General features: G+C 43.3%; 1 protein-coding gene and 1 long non-coding RNA gene across 3 annotated transcripts in view; one reads left to right on the forward strand and one right to left on the reverse strand.

Annotated features, from left to right (window-relative positions):
• Positions 1-5,005: 5,005 nt before the first annotated feature.
• On the forward strand, positions 5,006-17,106 carry NMUR2 (neuromedin U receptor 2). Its single transcript, XM_042014696.1, has 4 exons — positions 5,006-5,956; positions 10,836-10,920; positions 12,312-12,437; positions 13,430-17,106. Exons 1-4 carry the CDS (start codon positions 5,237-5,239, stop codon positions 13,687-13,689), a joined length of 1,191 nt encoding a protein of 396 aa, XP_041870630.1. The 5' UTR covers positions 5,006-5,236; the 3' UTR covers positions 13,690-17,106.
• Positions 6,027-18,089, reverse strand: part of LOC121658157 — a 171,170-nt gene continuing 159,107 nt past the window's right edge. For both annotated transcript variants that reach the window (XR_006013852.1, XR_006013853.1), the window contains 3 exons: positions 12,282-12,468; positions 6,952-7,100; positions 6,027-6,288 (listed from right to left, as the gene is read on the reverse strand). This is a non-coding gene — a long non-coding RNA (uncharacterized LOC121658157). The remainder of the gene's footprint in view (positions 6,289-6,951; positions 7,101-12,281; positions 12,469-18,089) is intronic.

The raw sequence follows: 18,089 nt of genomic DNA on the forward strand, positions 1-18,089 counted from the left end.
GGGCCTCTGCCTTCCTTAGCAGACACCTGTCTTTCAAAACCGAGACAAGTAGGAACCTGAAAAATCTGTGAAGACTCTTCTGCTGGTTTTAATGACTAAAGTTAGTCAAATTGGGTTTCTCTCCTAAGGTGGCCTGTGTCTGCACTGCCTGTGTAGGTTGCCAGCTGCTCCAGGCAAAGAGGTGCCCTTCTTGGTATTTTATACTGTAGTCATGAAATCCACTTCTTACATCTGTTGATTGATATCCTGGGGACTTCAGATGTCATGCACAGCTATGGAAAAGCTCTCTGTGAAGAGCCAAGGTAATTGTAAAATGGCTTACAATGAGGCATGGAAAGGCTATTGCAGATCCAGCTTTTGTAATAGAGCTGCTCCTTCTTCCAGCCTTGAGGGAGAGAAAATGCACAGAATGTGCCTGTGTGTCTGGTGTCATGTTGAATTTTATACTGAATGTACTTAGGAAAACAAGGATTCATATTCCAGCTGTTCACTGTAGTGGACATTTCAAACAAGACTTTCAAAGGAGAAAAGGCAAGTCAAATCCAAGATCTGTTATTATAGCTCAGGAGTTTATAAGGGGTGAGGGGCTATATTTTTCTAGGAAATTGTGTTAATATCTTCAGTTTAGGATGGCTTAACATTTCTGCTTTCCAGCTCTGCACCCTCTTATTACATCCTCTTCTTTGTGTTCCTCTGGGACAGAAACACATGGTACTGCCGAGGATTAAAGCAGGGTGTTTGAAGCTGCAATTCAGAACATTGTGTGGCCCCACGGGCAGCTCTGAAAGGCTCATGAAAGGAGCAGTGAACTCAGGCTCAGACAGGCCAGAGAGCAGCTCTCTCACACAGAACCTCTAAAGGCTTTTGCCTCTGCCTTCAGTATCCCCAAATTGCAGGGGAGAAACCACTGAAACAACAGAATCTGCAAACAGAAATTAGAAATTAGAAAAAGGCCAAGCTTCACCTGCTGAAGATAAAAAATATTGGACCTTCTTGACAAGAATTCTGGCAAACCCAGAACCTCTCCAAGCCCTTCCAGTGAAACAGGATGCCTTCCTAAGGGTGTGTGCACAGTAAGCAGTGCAGCATTTTCCTGCAAACACTGAGCAGATCCCCTGCAGGTCTGCTAAGAGATGTCAGCTCAAGTCCTGGATGCCAAGTGCAGGATTGCACTGACGGAATCCAACAGAATTGATTCGTGTGGCACACCAGCACTGTTGGGAAAGATGAAACAGGAAAACCTTGGAAATATGATTGCCTGACAAAAGATTTTGGGAATATGAAAACTACAGGCAACATCGAAATGAAAGCCACTTTTGAAATACCAGGTCTTAGTTACTGAACAACTAGAAAACAATGGTATGGCCACTGAAGTAATCCCCTCTTGATGGAACAATACCCTCTGCTTGCAAACAGGTCCAAGGGTCAGAGCAGACCCTACTAGCTCAGCAGAAGGGGTCCAAAGAGTAGTTTTTAGAAGTTAAGATGTAACACTCTATGGTAATATAAGAACTCTTATAGGCTGTATGTAAATGCTATAGGATTTGTATCTTGTATTAGATTGGTTAGTGACAATTAGAATATTCAGTACAGAAGATGATTTATTGTATTGTAACCAGGACTTCAGACATTCTCTATTCCTCTCTTCCACTTCTACTCTTACTTCCACTCTTGCTCTTACACCCTCTCTCTTTCTCTCACCTGCTTACTCTCTTGGGCCTGCTCAGAGCTGAGTCTGGCAGCTCTGAGCAGCGCCCCTATACCCACGCTTTTACAATAAACCGACTGTGTCCCAAGACCTGCCTATAGAGATCTCTCCATTCGTCTCCGTCCCGACCGAACCCGCCCGTAACCTACACAGCACATTCACACAGTTCTGTTACTTCCAGTTCCACAACCAGAGCTCATGGAGCTGGATGAGAAACCTCCTTGTCTCACCACAAAGATAAAAATATCCAAAAATAGCTTGTTTTGCATGAATGCAAGTCTCCATTCTGAGATAAACAAATGTTCAGAAGAGTCCATCATAATGGCTCATAGTTCAAAGTACATCCCTCTGTCAGTGAGGCCAGTGGAGCATTTATCCATTTTCTCTACTCTGGATAACTTCCGCTGTCCTCTGCCTCTTTTGATTAATGTGCCAAATTTTCCAATTATTCACCAGGTACTGATATAAAGTAGTTAATGGATGCCCTTACAAGGGCTTTGACAAACATGAAGGTGCTTGAATTCAGCCCTTCTTAAATGTGCATTTTGTTGTTCATAGTGGAAGCCAGGGATGTGCTGCAGCCCATTCCACGGGCAAAGGGAAATGTTCCACACTGTAAACGTGGTACAAGAGACATCACCAGCACGAGGACATAGTCAGTGCCTCACTGTGACTCTTGCACAGTGCCAAAAAAACTTGTCTGGGTTAATGTTGCCACTATTACACTACATTAATGGAAATAGTACATTACATTCTTTGCATTGCTATTATATAAAGCTGCACAGTTCCAAGTCCAGCGTGCAGCACACCCTCCTCCTTTGAGTGTATAAAAGCAAGCACCAATGAAGTTTGCTTTATAGAGAAAAATACCAAATGCTTTAATATTACTATCATAAGGAAAATTCGTTTTTATTTTCTGTCTCAGTCATAAAAATAAAATATTTCCATTCATATAGAGCCAAAGCAAGTCTTTGGTTGGATACATTCTTCTGTCCTTATTGAGACAGATATGATATAGAACACAAATAAAACTTTGAGAAATGAACTGAAATATATTTTCCACTCTCTTTGTCCTCTCCATCTGCAACATAATCGTGGTCATAGCAACATCATTCCCTGGGTTATCTGTTTTTCTTCTGCTTCTATTCTTACAGGCTGTCAGCATCTGCACTCAGCAGGATCAGAAAGGATTGAGAACAAGTGGAAGTAGGCACAGGTGGGTCTGGCACATCCACACTTTCAGGTAACCTGATGTGTTTCTAGAGCCCATTGCTTTCCTCTCACAGAGATCACAGTGGGTGTTAGTGCCCTTTTGGCTTTTTAGTAAATAACTCAATCCTTTTTGGTTTCCTTTTCTGTAAGTCTGGCTTCAAGCTGAACAGACTCAATCTTCCACTTCACTTTCTTCACAGTGGTTAATGTGCAAGAAGAAAAATGAAGCCAATTTGGTAGCTACTTCAGAAGTGTTTACTCACCTCAGTCATGCTGCAGCGTGTGGAGTGGTGGAATTTACCAGGGGAAGAAAAAGCAAAAACGGAAAGAAATTAAGTATTAAGAGATTATGCGGGGAAAAAAAACAAAACAAAACAAAATTTTAAAAAGCCCCAAATAAACAAAACAAAACAAACAAGCAAAAAAATGAAACAAAAAATACCCTACGAACCTGAAAGTTAAGCAGAGGAACAGAAAATGTTTATTCTTGCACAAATTCTCAAATACTTATGTTCTGCTGTGCTCCGAAAGAGTTAATCTGGGTGTCAGCCAGGAACCCGACTAACGATTCCTCTGCTCCTACCTCTTACATCAGCAGCAGATCAAGATCAAATTCAACATTAAAATGCAGGGAATAGCTATAAGATGAATCCTTAATGAAGGGAACAATAGGTCAAAGGGGCACATTTGTTATTCAATAATCCAGTAAAACTTTTCGATCCGCTGAACAAAATACCTCTGTGCAATGCTAAAAATAAATGAGTTGGGTCCTTCTGACTGAGACAGTTTATGTGTGAGATAATTTCAGCAGGTCTGAAAGTCATCACAAGAGACTTGCTTCTGCCTTTTAGTATGGTTGTTTTGGTACCTTCCATGTCTTTCACATTTTAAGTGACTGTACAGTAATTCCCAGGCTCCACACATTGAATGTGCCTCAAAGGGACCAACCTTTGGTTCCTCACACACTGCTGCTGTTTTGGAGGCAGTCTGTGCTTATCGAAACAATCTCTTTTTTTGAGAAGTCAAGATAAAGAGTCAAATAGAGAAAAGAGATACACACATAAATAGCAGATTCAAGGAAGTCCTTGCCAAAGGATGTCAGGGATGTAAAAAGTTTACAAGGCTTCAAGGAGGCCTTGAACCTTGTAAGAGGTTCTGGGCAGAAAAATCACACACCAAGCTGGCAAAAATCCCATAAACTCACCCTCAGATCTTGCACCTCTTCAATTCCAAACAGGCGAATGTTTTCTGAATCTCAGAAAATTGTATCTACAGACTTGGAACTTTTTTGGTTTTAGAGAAATTCGGTAAGGAATCAAGCATTCATTCAGAGATAAATGATCTATTTTGGCACAGCCGTGATCCTTGCAGGAGACACTCTTTTTTTTGCTCAGAAAGTGTGTTTGCAGAATGCTTGTCATTCATGAAGAAATAAGAGTTTATAAAAGTTCATGCCCCATGGGCAATAAATATGGAATAATATGTTGTACAGAAATATTCCCAAAACAAGGCTCTCTAAGAATATAGGATCAAATTCCAGCATACTTGGACAGTGAGAAAATATTTTTAAGTCAATAAGAATTGCAATTAAAATCTTTTGTCAGGAGAAGATTTCAGGAGAAAAACAATTGCAGTGTTTAAAAAAAGGCTGAAGCATTATAATTCCACATAAATGGCTACAAAAACCATTTGGCTTTCTACCGATCAAAGTCTGTCTCCAAGTACTTGCTGCCATAGACAACAGAAAATAAAAATCAGCAGAGATTTGAAAAGCAAAATTATGTCAGAATCTTCTGTTTTGTTTTGTTTTGCTTGTGGCTCGTAACTGGATGTAGCATCACTATCATTTTGTAAAAGCTGTTTAGACTGAGTTTTGGGGGTGTTTCTGGTCTGCTTTCCCCCCCTCTGGCAAATACAAATAACCTGCAGCTGGTTTTGTATCCTGTATTTCAGATTCCCAGCTCCCTAAATCCCACATTTCTGACTCTGTAAATGCATCAGCCACAGCAGCTGATGCAAGTGGCTGGAACCTCTTTTTGCACTCTATAATCTAACGCACGTAGCGAGCCAATGAATATGTGGGAAAGGAGGGGCTTTCTGGCTGAGGGGCTCTGTGCAGGGGAACAGCTGTTGAGCAGCAAAACCTTACCCAGAGCCAGGCAAACACACTCATTCACATCCTCAGTGCCTCTGTGCATCAGGGCTGGCAAGGCAACTACACCCCTCCTTCCATCTCTGCAAAAAGTGAGCAAACTTGCTCAGAGAAACAGAAAGGACAACCAACCTCAGCAGTGAAACATTTCAGCAGGTCCAGCCATGGCCTGGGTCAGTAATTTCTCTTGGTTAAACCACCTTGCTCTACATGAAGAACGTCTCAGGGGGTACTTAAACAGCACTGAGGATTATTTAACCTTCCTGTGTGGGCCCAGGAGGAGCCACCTATTCCTGCCCATGGCTTTGGTGTACTCCGTGATCTTCATTGTCGGGGTGGTGGGGAACTTCTTGGTTTGCCTCGTAATCCTCAAGCACCGGAACATGAAGACCCCGACCAACTATTACCTGTTCAGCCTGGCAGTCTCGGACCTGCTCGTGCTGCTCTTTGGGATGCCTCTGGAAGTCTACGAGATGTGGAGCAATTACCCCTTCCTGTTGGGGCGCGTGGGCTGCTACCTGAAGACGGCGCTCTTCGAGACCGTGTGCTTTGCCTCCATCCTCAGCGTGACCACGCTCAGCGTGGAGAGGTACATCGCCATCCTGCACCCCTTCCGCGCCAAGCTGGAGAGCACCCGCCAGCGCGCCCTCAGGACCATCGTGGCTCTCTGGGTGCTCTCCGTGCTCTTCGCCCTCCCCAACACGGGCACTCACGGCATCGTGCTGCAGCATTTCCCCAACGGCACCCTGGTCCCCGGCTCTGCCACCTGCACTGTGGTCATGCCCCTCTGGATCTACAACTGTATTGTCCAGATCACCTCTTTCCTCTTCTATGTGCTGCCCATGGGGGTGATAAGTGTGCTGTACTATCTGATGGGGCTAAGAGTAAGTCCTTCTCCAACTGTGCTCAGTGTTTCCTTGGCTCGTTCTTGTGTGTTTGTGTCTATATGTGGCTTCGAGTGACTTTTGCGCCTCTTTCTTGCCCATCTGTTTTCTCCCCAAAACAGCCAAAGTGTTTCAAACCTCTGAAAACAGTAGATCCAGCTCCTTCTCTGGTGCAATCCCATTCTGAAATTAATATAGCTATGTTGGGGAATAATTTACCCCAATCTTATAAAAACTTACCATCACTTCTGCTCACATCTGAATGTTAATGAAACACCCAAGTCTCTAGATTGATTCCAGCCTCCCAGAGATTTACACCTTTGCAGTAGAGACTAGAAAGAAACGGACCAAAAGGAAGATGTGGAAAGAATAAAAAGAAGATGAATAGTGATTGAATCTTGTGTCCTATTTGTTTTCCCTTTTCTTGTGACTGTAGAATTTCCATTGCGTTACTTTCTCCTTTTCCTTCCCTGCAGCTGGTGATAATATTCACTTGTTAAAGCTCACGAAGCTCTCATAAACTAAAATGTTACCTTTTTGCTGCAGCTAGCAAATGCAGCAATCATTTCTTTATGTAACTACAGCCTTGTTTCACCAGGCTACCTTAGAGCTTATATTCCTTCTCTCTTCAGAAAGTGAGACTACTTTTGCCAAGTATCCATCATGTACATGTGTGGATAAAACAATCAGGATCACAGCGTTATAAAACTATGAAGCACAACACTGAAATGCACTGCTAATCCCAGTGACCTGATGAGTGCCTTCTTCTCATAAGTTACAGACATTTAGACAATATAAATCCTGTTTTACAGCACTGAATATAACTTAAAGCTTACAAAGATGTGTCTGATCCCATAGCAAGAAACAGAGATGAATGAACTTATTAAATAATGTGCAAGAAACTCAGCCAAATCTCTGCTGGTGTGTATATAATTTTGTTGGGCTGGCTGATATTTACTGTTCCCTGAAATTACACAGAAGAAATTTTTACTTACCCAGGGGAAAAAAAAAAAAGGATTAACTGACAGAAATCCGTATCACAGAGCAGATCCTCGAGGCAGTGAATGGGTTAAACTATCCCCAGTGTCTGGAGGCTGTTGAGGGGTCTTTACATAGTGTCAATGAATATTTTGCAAAATAAGACCTGAAGGGAATGAAAGGTGTTGAAAATAGAGTTGTTACAAAAAGAAAAAGATAAATCCCTGAATTAATAAAAAGAAAACTTGAAGGTTGCAATAACTTCTATTTGCAGCAGCAGATATTCCTATACCCATCCCAGAAGAGAAGCTCAGTACCAGATGAGGGCTGATCCCCCAGGACTTCTGCAAATTCACACAATTGTTCAAGCTGTCTTTCCTAAGGACAGTAATGCTCACTGTTTGTGCCTCTGTTTTTCTGTATATCCAGCTCAGACTTCCAAATTTCAACAGGATCCATCCTGGCTAGATCTGCATTATCTCCAAGCTGCACTGGGCAAGATGATTTCATTTCTTCAACAGAAGTGATAGAAGAATGATGTATATTTATATAATTTTCCAAGAGGAGACACTTCTTATCTACTCACAGAGGATGAAACCTGTGAGGCTTTAGCAACACCCTGCAGTCTCGTGAGTGCCACATATCACTCACAGAATGTAGTGGAAAAGCTCAGGGTTGATCCAAAGTTTGTACAACAGCTCAAATTCAGCAAACAGAGACGTAACCTTTTCACAACCAGGCTTTGTAGAAAGGGCATTTCCTCACCAGTTTCTCCCTCAAGCATTGCCAGTGCAGGAGAGTCTCAGGACGCAATGCAGAAGGGAACAGGTGACCTGCCAAGCAGCTGTGAGAAGGCAGCAAACATGGGTCATAGGGTAACTGAGTTAATTTACAATTTAATTCCTTGAAAATTGTAAAAATGCATTTGTCTTTTTCACTGTGAAATGGTTGATTACCTCATTATCTACTTGGGTATAATTTTAAGGCCTGATGGCTTAATATTGCAATGTTATGGTCAATTGATCTGTCCAGCACCAGCGTAAAGAAGAGGACACTGATCATTGCACTGTAAACTCATTAGACTTCATTGTGGAAGCTTCCTGCTGCCTCTTTAATGGGGTTCTAATCACAGATACCTTTAGGATAAATCCCTAAATCATCCAGGCTCTTCAAACCCAGTGCAGCTGTTGGGCTACTGCTTGCAACCCACAGCCAAAGAGCTGAGGAGGGAGGGGAGAGGGAGGAGATGAGAATATTGGGAAGTAGCTGCTCGTGGAAGTTTATCCCTGGAACACTGATTGAGATGGGCTGGGATTGCTTCAGAAGAAGTCTGCATTGCAGCAGGATTCAGCGTGTGCCCATTTCCTTCAAACTGATTCCTAAAAGGACACAGGCATAGGTGTGGATCACTGCTTGTCTAAAAGTTATGCTCTATTTAACAAGGGTTTCTGACAGCCTAGGCTGGATGATTCTTCTCACAAGGTTCCAATTCTTCTCTTAGTCTCTCATCCCCTCAGTAACTGGCAATATTAATAATAACAGTAATAATAATAATAATAATATTAATAATAACATACACACTGGCAATTTTAATTTAGCTGTCTTTGAAGCAAGACAACTTATTCTAGGCAAAGCACATCTGGTCCAGATTTTATCATCAAAATCCATTTCAGCCCCCAAATGCCCAGTTGTCAAAAGCCCAGAATCATCTGTGGATGGTGACTGCCTTTGGCTAATTTCTGCAGAGCCCAGCACAGCTCTTCCAGAGCCTGTCCCCTTTCCGTGGAGGTTGTTCAGCAGTCCTTGTCCCAGTGGCCAGCTCTCCTTTGCTGTGGGGGTGAGTTAAGGGCACACCAAGGCTGCAGCTCAGCAGCAACTGCTTCAGCCAAATCTCCTAATCAGGCAGGACTGCAGGCTTTAGCACAAGCCTTGTCAGGTTTAAATATCAATTTTTCCATCAGCTGGAGAGAAGCTTTGATCACCACTAGTGTCAGACAGGCCAAAGAGTTTACAGAAAAGAGTTCAGCTTTTGCAGATTACAGAAAACAGTTCTTTTGCAAACCTCACTAGATTTGTCTGGGGATAGGTGAGACCCTAATTTCACTCTGCCTTTTGACTTCTGGGATGAAATGCTGTCGCTAATAAAGATCTGAGGGGAAAATCCAATTTTCAGCTTCTTGCTCCAGTCACTTTTAATTCTCTTGCAGTGAAAGGGTAACATTCCTCTCAAACCTACACAGCCTCATACATCACAGTGATGTAAAAGTAACCACCACCTGGGCTGGAGTTCTACCCCTCTCAAACCACTGGCATTAACTCAAGTTACAACCTTTGCCATAGACTCACTTATTTATTTTTTTCCCTCCCTGTTTCTAATGATTCATTGTTTTATTAAACTGCAGCTGCTGAGTTATTCTTACTTGTTACACCTTCATCACTTGAGGCTAAAGAGGAGCCTTACAGCATCATCAAAATAACGGAAGGTGAAAAATAAAGATACATGTGTCTCTGGTTTATTACAGCATCAGCACACTGTACTCTCTGAGGCTTTGGAATATGCCTGGAATAGATTACTGTTGAGACTGAAAAGCACTGAAGGGAATCCAGGGGTTTTAATAAATCTGATCATTTATCACTAGATGTGTTCCAAATCAACTGAGTCTTTTCCTCAAGCAACTGTGGCTATGACTAAAAGTTACAAGGGGAATAATGTAAAACACGAGAGGCTGAATGGCACTATAATTGACTATAATTCCATTTACATGTTTTTTCCTTTTATAAATAGAATAAAGGGAGCATTGCAAGAAGGACTCATTTCATCATCCTTACAGAAAAGTGTTATTAATCAGAAATCAGAAAGCAAAGTCACAGTGTAAAAGGCAAATGGCACAACTAGCATGTTTTCATGAGGTTTTTACAAATCCACAGGATTTCTGTCTTTTCCCTCATTCCTGATATCGTCTCGTGTAATTAAAAGTTTTGTTTCCAGTTTCTCTCAGCTGAAAACAGCCAAAGCTGTTGGCTGATCAGGAGTTCCCACTGCAGGAAGCTGGGGACGAATATGGACTTTCCAGACATGATTTCTTTGGTGTTCAAATCAATTGTCCTATTTTTCTAGACCTGATCTTTTTGTCACCAAAGCACCAGTGCTCTCACCATAAACCTATTGGGGAAGGATTTCAGGGAGGATCAGACTATTGCTCTTTATGCCCATTTTTTAGAAGTCCAGGAAAATCTGTGGGAGAAAAACCTCTCCTTGTTGTACCTGAGTAGTCTGTGGGTAAATCTGTGTGTACCATGCACGCTGCCTGTCTGCAAGGCAGCATTTCTGGGGTTTGTTCATTAGATGGGTTGAATATCAACTATCCCCAGCACTCAGGGCATGAAACAAACACCCTTGAATTCTACAGGATTTTTTCCAATGATTACAGCTGTGTTGTACTGAGGCCTTACTGGGTATTTTTTGGATCATTGGTTTGTGCTTAATTGTGGGGAACACTTTTAGGAAAATAAACAAACAAACAATATTTTGCTAGAAGAGAAGATAATGCCTCGCAAAATACTGTTGGAATTGAACATAAACTGTGAACCAAATGTTGACTCAATGAGAAAAGGTAAGTGGGGAAGGGAAAGATAAATTTGCTGTAAATACACAGGTTCAGACTCATAAAATCTGCAGATTGTTTTGAACCTAACAATCTGCAGATTGTTTTGAACCTAAAGCTTCCACATTTTTCTAGTCAAAAACCAAAATTTAAATGTAGATTTTTTTTCAGTGAGTCCTGAGTGGCCCCAAATTTTGCTTTCTCAAACTACATCTATCAAAATATCGAACAGACTATGTCTGGAGGGGATGTGCTCTCTTGTCTAAACCGTCCTTTGGTTTCCCCCCTTTTGCCAGTTGAAAGGAGATGAATCTCTGGAAGTGGAGGAAATGGCTGTGAATGTTCAGAGACCATCCAGGAAATCAGTCACCAAGATGCTGTGTAAGTAGTGAGTCCTTCTATGTTTTATTTACCATAGACAGGAGTGTGACCAGATCCTGAAAGGTATCGAGCAAGTTTATTGGATACAAGAGTTATGAGATGAGTAGCTGTTAAAAAACAACAAAAAAAACCCCAAACAAACAAAAAAAAAACCCCAAAACAAAACAAAACACCAACTTATTGCTGTTTTATCTGAACTTACAGGATGCAGCAGCAAGGGTAACCACCAAAAGACTCAGAAAGCCAATTTTCCTCCCCAACACAAGAGGAAGTTGAGCAAACCTACATGGCAGGTGCTTGCACAGCAATTCTCCAAAATCCCTCACTCCAAACTGGCTCTTGCAGCCCTCCAGCGAGGATCCTTTTGTTTCAAATAGTTTATCTTGTACATTTTTACAGAATATGCATCTGTTTTTCATTACACCACGAGCTCTGCTCATGAGCAGGAATCCCAGAATGGTTCAGGTTGGAAGGGACCACAGTGGACCCACTGGTCCAACCTCCCTGCTCAAGCAGGGTCATCCCAGAGCACAGGATTGTGTCCAGATTTTTCTGGAATATGTCCAGCGAGGGACAATCCACATCCTCTCTGGACAACCTGTTCCAGTGTGGGGTTGCTGCACAGTAAAGAAGTTCTGCCTCATGTTCAGGTGGAACTTCCTGGGCATCAGTTCCTGTCCTATTGCTGGGCCCCACGGGGCAGAGCCTGGTGCATCCTTCCTCTGACACCTCCCTGCAGACAGGGACAGACAGGGATGAGGTCCCCTCTCAGCTATCTTTTCTTGAGACAGTCCTGCCAGGCCAAGTGCATCACCTACTGCTGACTTAACCACCCCAAAGAAAAGCTGGACCTAACCAGACTTGCACATTGTGTAACACTCAAGAGAATTTATGCTCCAATCACCCTGAAAGCGCTCACATCACCTCCTAATTTGGAGCTGTCTTTAAGGCAGAGATCACCTTGCTACTGAGATGGTGTTTATGCAGCAAACAGAAACCACCTTCAATATTTCCTGCAACAACATTATTCTTTAAGACAGTTTAAGTCACTGTCTGAACCAAGAAACTGTACTTTGAAGCCAGCCTGGTTTTCTGAGCCTGGAATATATTTGGGCTCCATATATACCCCAACATTGCCTGGCTGTTTCCTGCTCTGTTTGAATGTCACTCTGTGGACATGCATTGGGTTATCCAATACAGAAATTAGTGGAAAGATTGCTCTTTTTGTTGGTAATGGTAAGACAGAAATTATGGCAAAAGTTTTGAAACCATGAATAAAATTTGTATATTAAGTCTCCCACCCAGCCTTCTGAACTCCCTGTCCTGTGCAGGCTGGTAAACCTTATCCTCCCATTACTGACCTGTTTCTTTCTCCCCTTTCTCCATGCCAGTTGTCCTTGTGATAGTTTTTGCCATTTGCTGGGCTCCATTCCATATAGACCGGCTTTTCTTCAGCTTTGTTGTGGAATGGACTGAGCCTTTGGCCAATACGTTCAACTTAATTCATGTGGTGTCAGGTAAAGCTTTCTTCTTCCACTTGCACAGAGACTGGCAAAAAAGAAAAGTATTTATGAGTGGTTTACTTGTAATTTGTAGTCATTTATTTTGTAGGGGACATGAGACTTGCATGGAAAACCTTCTTGAGGTTTGCTGGGCAGTGATGAGAATAGTGCCTGAATAAAAACTGCAGGCAAGTTTTCTGCAGCTTTCAAGATCTGGACATGTTGCCAAATTCAGTGTCTGAATAAAAAGTCTTTATGTCTGTCACAAAGAGTAAAAGGGGGGGAAAAAAGGATATCATGCATCATTACTAGCTGCTTTTCATTCTTGGGAATGTTCAGAAGTAAAGACTGCTGTCATTCAGCTGCTTTTAAGAAGTGCACAGGAGCAGGCGGCATCCTCCACAAGTTCTCTGGGGCAAATAGGAAACATTACCGAATGCAAGACAAGAGCCTTACATGATGCTCAGAGCTAGGAAATGAAACCAAATGTTTATGGCCTTGCCAACCAAAAAATGAAGGGCTTTTCAAAGAGGACTCTTACTTTAGTCTGCCACGGGAAAACACTGAATGTGGTCATTAGGCAGCTCAGACAAATCCAATTTTGTGCAATTGTCCTGGTGAGTTGTAGGAAATTAGCTTCCCCTGGCTGGAAGTTATCCTCTGACAGCTCTGATGGGGCACCAGCTGGGCAAACCCTGCTGTGGGGATGAGGGCAGTGCTGGAGGCAGGTCAGGGCAGCTCAAAAGAGAGCTGGTTCCTGAGCAGCTGGAGAGAGTGAGCTCCAATTCACATTCTCTCCCACTTTCCTTTTGCTGCAGTGCCTGAGCTAACCTTGGTGAGACATCCCTCTGCCTGTGCCAGGAAGGCAACAGAGCTCCACTGCTGCTGTCTCTACCCTCTGCACCCAAGCTTGGTGGAGCTGTATAGGCAAGGAAGAGATTTTCCTCTTCTGACATTGTTTCACACATAAATGTGTCTCTCTCTCCCCCCCCCCCTTGTTCTCCCAGGTGTTTTCTTCTACCTGAGCTCTGCCACAAACCCCATAATTTACAACCTGCTGTCCCAGCGCTTCAGGATGGCTTTTCTCAGTGTGATTTCTCCTTGCTGCAAGCACTGTGCCGCTAAACATCCCACTTGCAAGATTTCATCCCAGAAGAGCACGTTTGTGATTGAGAATCACAATCTCATGGACTCTGCTGAAAACACAAGTCTCCCTGGCACACACAGGACATCTGTCAGCAGCTCTCAGCTCTCCACTGGCCTGTGACTTTCCATGTTGTGAACCAGGCGAGAGAGAAGGTTAAGAAAATTACTTTGAGAAACTAAACTAGAAGAGACCTTCCTAAAAGACTGATTTCAGCGAGCTCAGGAGGTGTCCCATTGAATGGATGACGGAGAAGACTGTATTTAGGATGTGTTAGGGAAGCCCTGTATTACCCCCAAGCTGATGCGAGGGCTGGAAATCTGAGTTTGTTCACTGCAGGCTGTGCCAGCAAAGAGCTGCTTTAAAAGGTGAGAAACTCCCAGTGTTGCCAGCATGGGGGAGAGAATCAGCTTAGCAAAGTCTTAGCAAATGGCTTTTTGTGCAGCAACCTAACCATCAGTTTTTACTTATTTTGAAATGGGACAACTTTCTGCATAATCCTTGTCTACCCACATCTAGGTTTGGGTAAGCCAGTCCCACTTCCCTCTGCCATGACCTTCTTGAGGGTATGGCTGTTGCAAACCTCCCCTGTTAAACATTAGCAAACAGGAATGAGAGCAGCTCAGAGCTGGCTGATAAACACCAGCAATGGCTATTTCTGGGACAGAAGAACCAGGGAGCCAATAAGTGTAAAGCAAACTTTTGCTTTCTGAGCTTCTTATCATTACTTCACCTTTGGATATTTATGTGTTGTCTCCACCAGTGAAGCCCTGTGGTTGTGCTTCAGCAGACTTCACTCCTCCTATACCATGTGGATTGCAAGAAGTCAGAGATCTACATGGGTTAGCAATCACCAGGAAGGAGCCTGGACAGCATCCACAACAGAGGGGACTGGGACAAACCTGATGCATGGGCAATAAAATGGGGAGTTTTGCAGTGATATTGCATCTACTAAATTCAGTTTTTTCCACAAAGCACAATATAAGGTCTGAAAAACTTTCCTGTGTCCCAGTAGTGCAAACAGATCCTAAAGGCAGTACACTCACGTCCAAGCTGACAAATTCCTGGGCTCTGCTCACTGCAGAGACAGGGCCCTATAGAATTTTGCCAAGGGAGTTCGGGGGAGTCCATTACGTGATAAAGAATTTTGTAGAATTCTGTCTCACAGGTTTCAAAGCCTGTTCACTTTGTTTCAGGGAAATGCCTCCCATGTGCATCGTGGCACAGGGCTGGGTTTAGTCCCCACACTGGGCTCAGGCTTGGCACGCACTGCCACAGAGAATCATTGCATGAGTGTCACCAGGGGACTGGAGGCTACTTACACAGTCAGAGAACACAGAGTTATCCCAGCAAATAAGAACATTAGTTCCTGAAAGATGATATACTGTATGCATAAAGACATTTTCCATTCTGGTCACTGGGGACCCAGATGGCATTTCCTACCAAGGCTCAGTTACCATGGCCTCTTATTTTGTTTGCCCCGAAGTTTTCTGTTTGATTCTCACTGTGGGGCTTGAAGGTGAGAGACTCATGCTGGAGAGTCACCTTTTCCTGGAGCATAAGGGGAATGTTTTCAGACCCTTTTTACCAGCTGCAATCTTGAGAAACAAGCCTTGCAGAGGGGAAGAGCCACACGCAAAGCCTGCAGAGAAAAGGCCATTCCTGCTCCCTCAAGACACAGCTGAAATGCTTTGCCACCCCCAAGTGGACACTTGCATTTTACCAGTGACATTTACATTTCTAAGCAGAAATTTTGCATTATTTTTCCCTCTGCCAGAGATTACAGCGTGTTTTCCCTCTGGACAGTCCATGCCAGTGGTGCCTTGCTGCCTGTGGGCTGCCCCTGTCCCTGTTCTCCTGCCTGCGCAGGGCTCCAAGCTCTGAGATCCCACCTGGGGACCACCTGGGCAGTGGCTCTGCTGGATTTCCTCCCACACCCTGTGCCTCCCTTGGGCAGATCCCTCACTGAGCCCAGGGGTTTCTGTGTCCCAGCTGTGTGAAAGCTGTCCTAGAGATAGCCAAAGCGGGGAGGAGACGCTGCAGCTTGACATAGCCACACATCCAGCGTGGGGTGGAGACACTCCTCTGCAAGGTTTTGTGGCTCTCTGAACACCTGTAATGCATTCAGGATGAGACAGCAGCTTGTGTTGGTGCACAGAGGGCCACCCATGAGTGAGAGCCATCCACGAGTGATGCCGCCCTCTCCTCTCTTCATGGGAGAATCCCAACCTTTGGCTGCAAAGCTCAGGGTTGAAAAATGCATCCCGTGACTCGCAGATGAGCACACAGACCTGCAGACAAGGGTTGGGGTGAAGCTGGAGGATGAAGATTTCATGTGGTCTTAAATAAAATGGCCACGTTTCTGTCCCAAGGGAAGACAAAAGGGTTTTGTGAGGAAGGGGAAGCAGAGGTGGGAGGAATGCATGTGGATGAAGAAATTTTAGAAGAGAAGTAGTGAGAAGCAAATCATCAGGAACTCACCTGGTTCTGAAATTTTTTTCTTTTTGTCCTCAAAGCATTTTTTATCACATTTAATTTGTTGTCAGTCAAAAGAAGTGATACTCATAAGCAAAAATTACTCAGCTTTTTTGGCCAAATACCAAAATCGAAGCTGAAAACATTTAGTCTTGCACCAAACCAAACCTTCTGTGAAAGTGTTATTGGGAGAGACATGTCAAAACTCCTCTGAATTCTGCTAAAAATAAAATAAATGCAGTGAAAAAAACGTGGACTAACTGGAGACTCCGAGTTAAATTCCCTGTGACTGCACAGCTCTGTACTCCCTCATTCCTGAAGGAGAATCTCTAGAAAATAGTTGAGGCACCTTGTCCCTAAATGTAGTCGATGTCCACTGGAGGCTTTTCTTCCCAAAAGGTCAGTGCTTGAGTTATTTATCACTCTGCTCTGATATTTACCTCCTGCATTTTGAAAGCTGCATCCAATGATGAAAAAACCAGGAAGATGGATAGAGATGTCAGGAAAGCTGATGCTTTTCCTTTATTTATACATTAAGGAGCTTTCGTAGCCAAGTGCTGAAAAATGTTGGCAACTGGCTGAGAAAAAATCCTGTTGCACAAAAATTAAGAACAACTCTCTTTCCCCCGAAGTGGTGCCAGAAAGAACAACTCTCTTTCCCCCAAAGATAAAACTGTATTTATTTGAAATCAAGCGTGACTCCATGTCTATTGATTTATTTCTCTGCTTCTGTTTCCCTCTGGGAAACATGCAAGTGTGGGAACAGAAAGTGTGAACAAGATGTGGAGGGTCTGAAATGTGCTGCAAGGAAGCACTCAAAGGGGAGAAGAATTGTGTTCTTTGCCAGTGAGTGATGCTCAGATCTAACACCAGGTTCAGTTGGAAAAAACACCATGAACAGCAAGTGGGCAGTTCTGCTAAGTTTATTTGAAGAGTTTTCGAACACCACTGTGTTTTAAAGTGTTTAAACCACAGCTTATCAGTAAAACTAAATGTACACTTCAGCTGCAGAGATGCTTATCTGTATCTGTATGTAAAATGAAAATAAATGTACTAAAGTCTGTCTTCCTAAGCCTGGTCCATCCTCCAGAAATCCTCACACTTGCTGTTTTTCCCTCTGATTTCATGTGAGCAGCAGGAGATGGAGATTCCCCAGATGTTCAGCCAGCACCAGGCACAGGACACCAAGGACTCATTACAAGTCACAGTACTTAAAAAACCCCTCATATTTCAGCTGGTATATTTGCACAAAACCAGCACTAATCCCCATGGAACTTGTGGCTCTGCACATCTCAGAGCTCATCCAAGGGCTCTGCACAACTGCTCCTATAGGGGAGGAGGTTAAAAACTGGGCAGCACAGTTGGCATGGCCAGGAGAGGGTCCCAAAGCAAAAACTGCTGCTTCCCAGGCTGTGGAACAGCCAGATCTGCTCTCCCTCTGTGTTTTTCACAGTTGTCTCATTTTCTCTGCTGTTCATTATGACACTTGCTAGTATTTTCCCCACTGAGGTTTCTTTTTCCACAAACTAGCAAATTGCTGAGCTGTGCCATTTCCATATCAAATGGATATTAATGCAAGGAGGAATATGATAATGAAAGCAGAATGATAATCTGGACTTTTTCTTTCCGTATACAAACTGAGGAAGAAAAAGGGGAAAGAACAAGAAATTAAACAAGCTCTTGCAAGGATTAAAATTTGGGTTTAGAATTTAGTCCAAGTCAATGCAATGATGGTAAATGTCCTTCAGAGTGAGCTGAGGATTAAAAGAGTTTGCAAAGAAACTGCAGCAAACTGCCCAATCTGTCCCCTGCAGGATTCCCTGCCTGGGAAAAAACACTTTTGAGGTTGTTAGGGTAGGTTATCACTCACCAAAATACAGTGAGCATCTTTTGCACAATTCCCTGACTCTGAAAAGGAATTTGCCATGTACAAAGTGGACCATAAAGTAAGACCCTCTCCAAGAGAAAGAAGGGTTGTTGATTTTCTTCCATATTTCTTTCCATTTACATTCTGGGTAGTCAACAGCCTGCTTTGGTCATACCCGAGA

The sequence above is a fragment of the Corvus kubaryi genome, unplaced genomic scaffold (genome assembly GCF_017639235.1).
Source record: "Corvus kubaryi isolate FWS band 111438036 unplaced genomic scaffold, C.kubaryi_AGA036_p1.0 split2-37374, whole genome shotgun sequence".
NCBI lineage: Eukaryota > Metazoa > Chordata > Aves > Passeriformes > Corvidae > Corvus > Corvus kubaryi.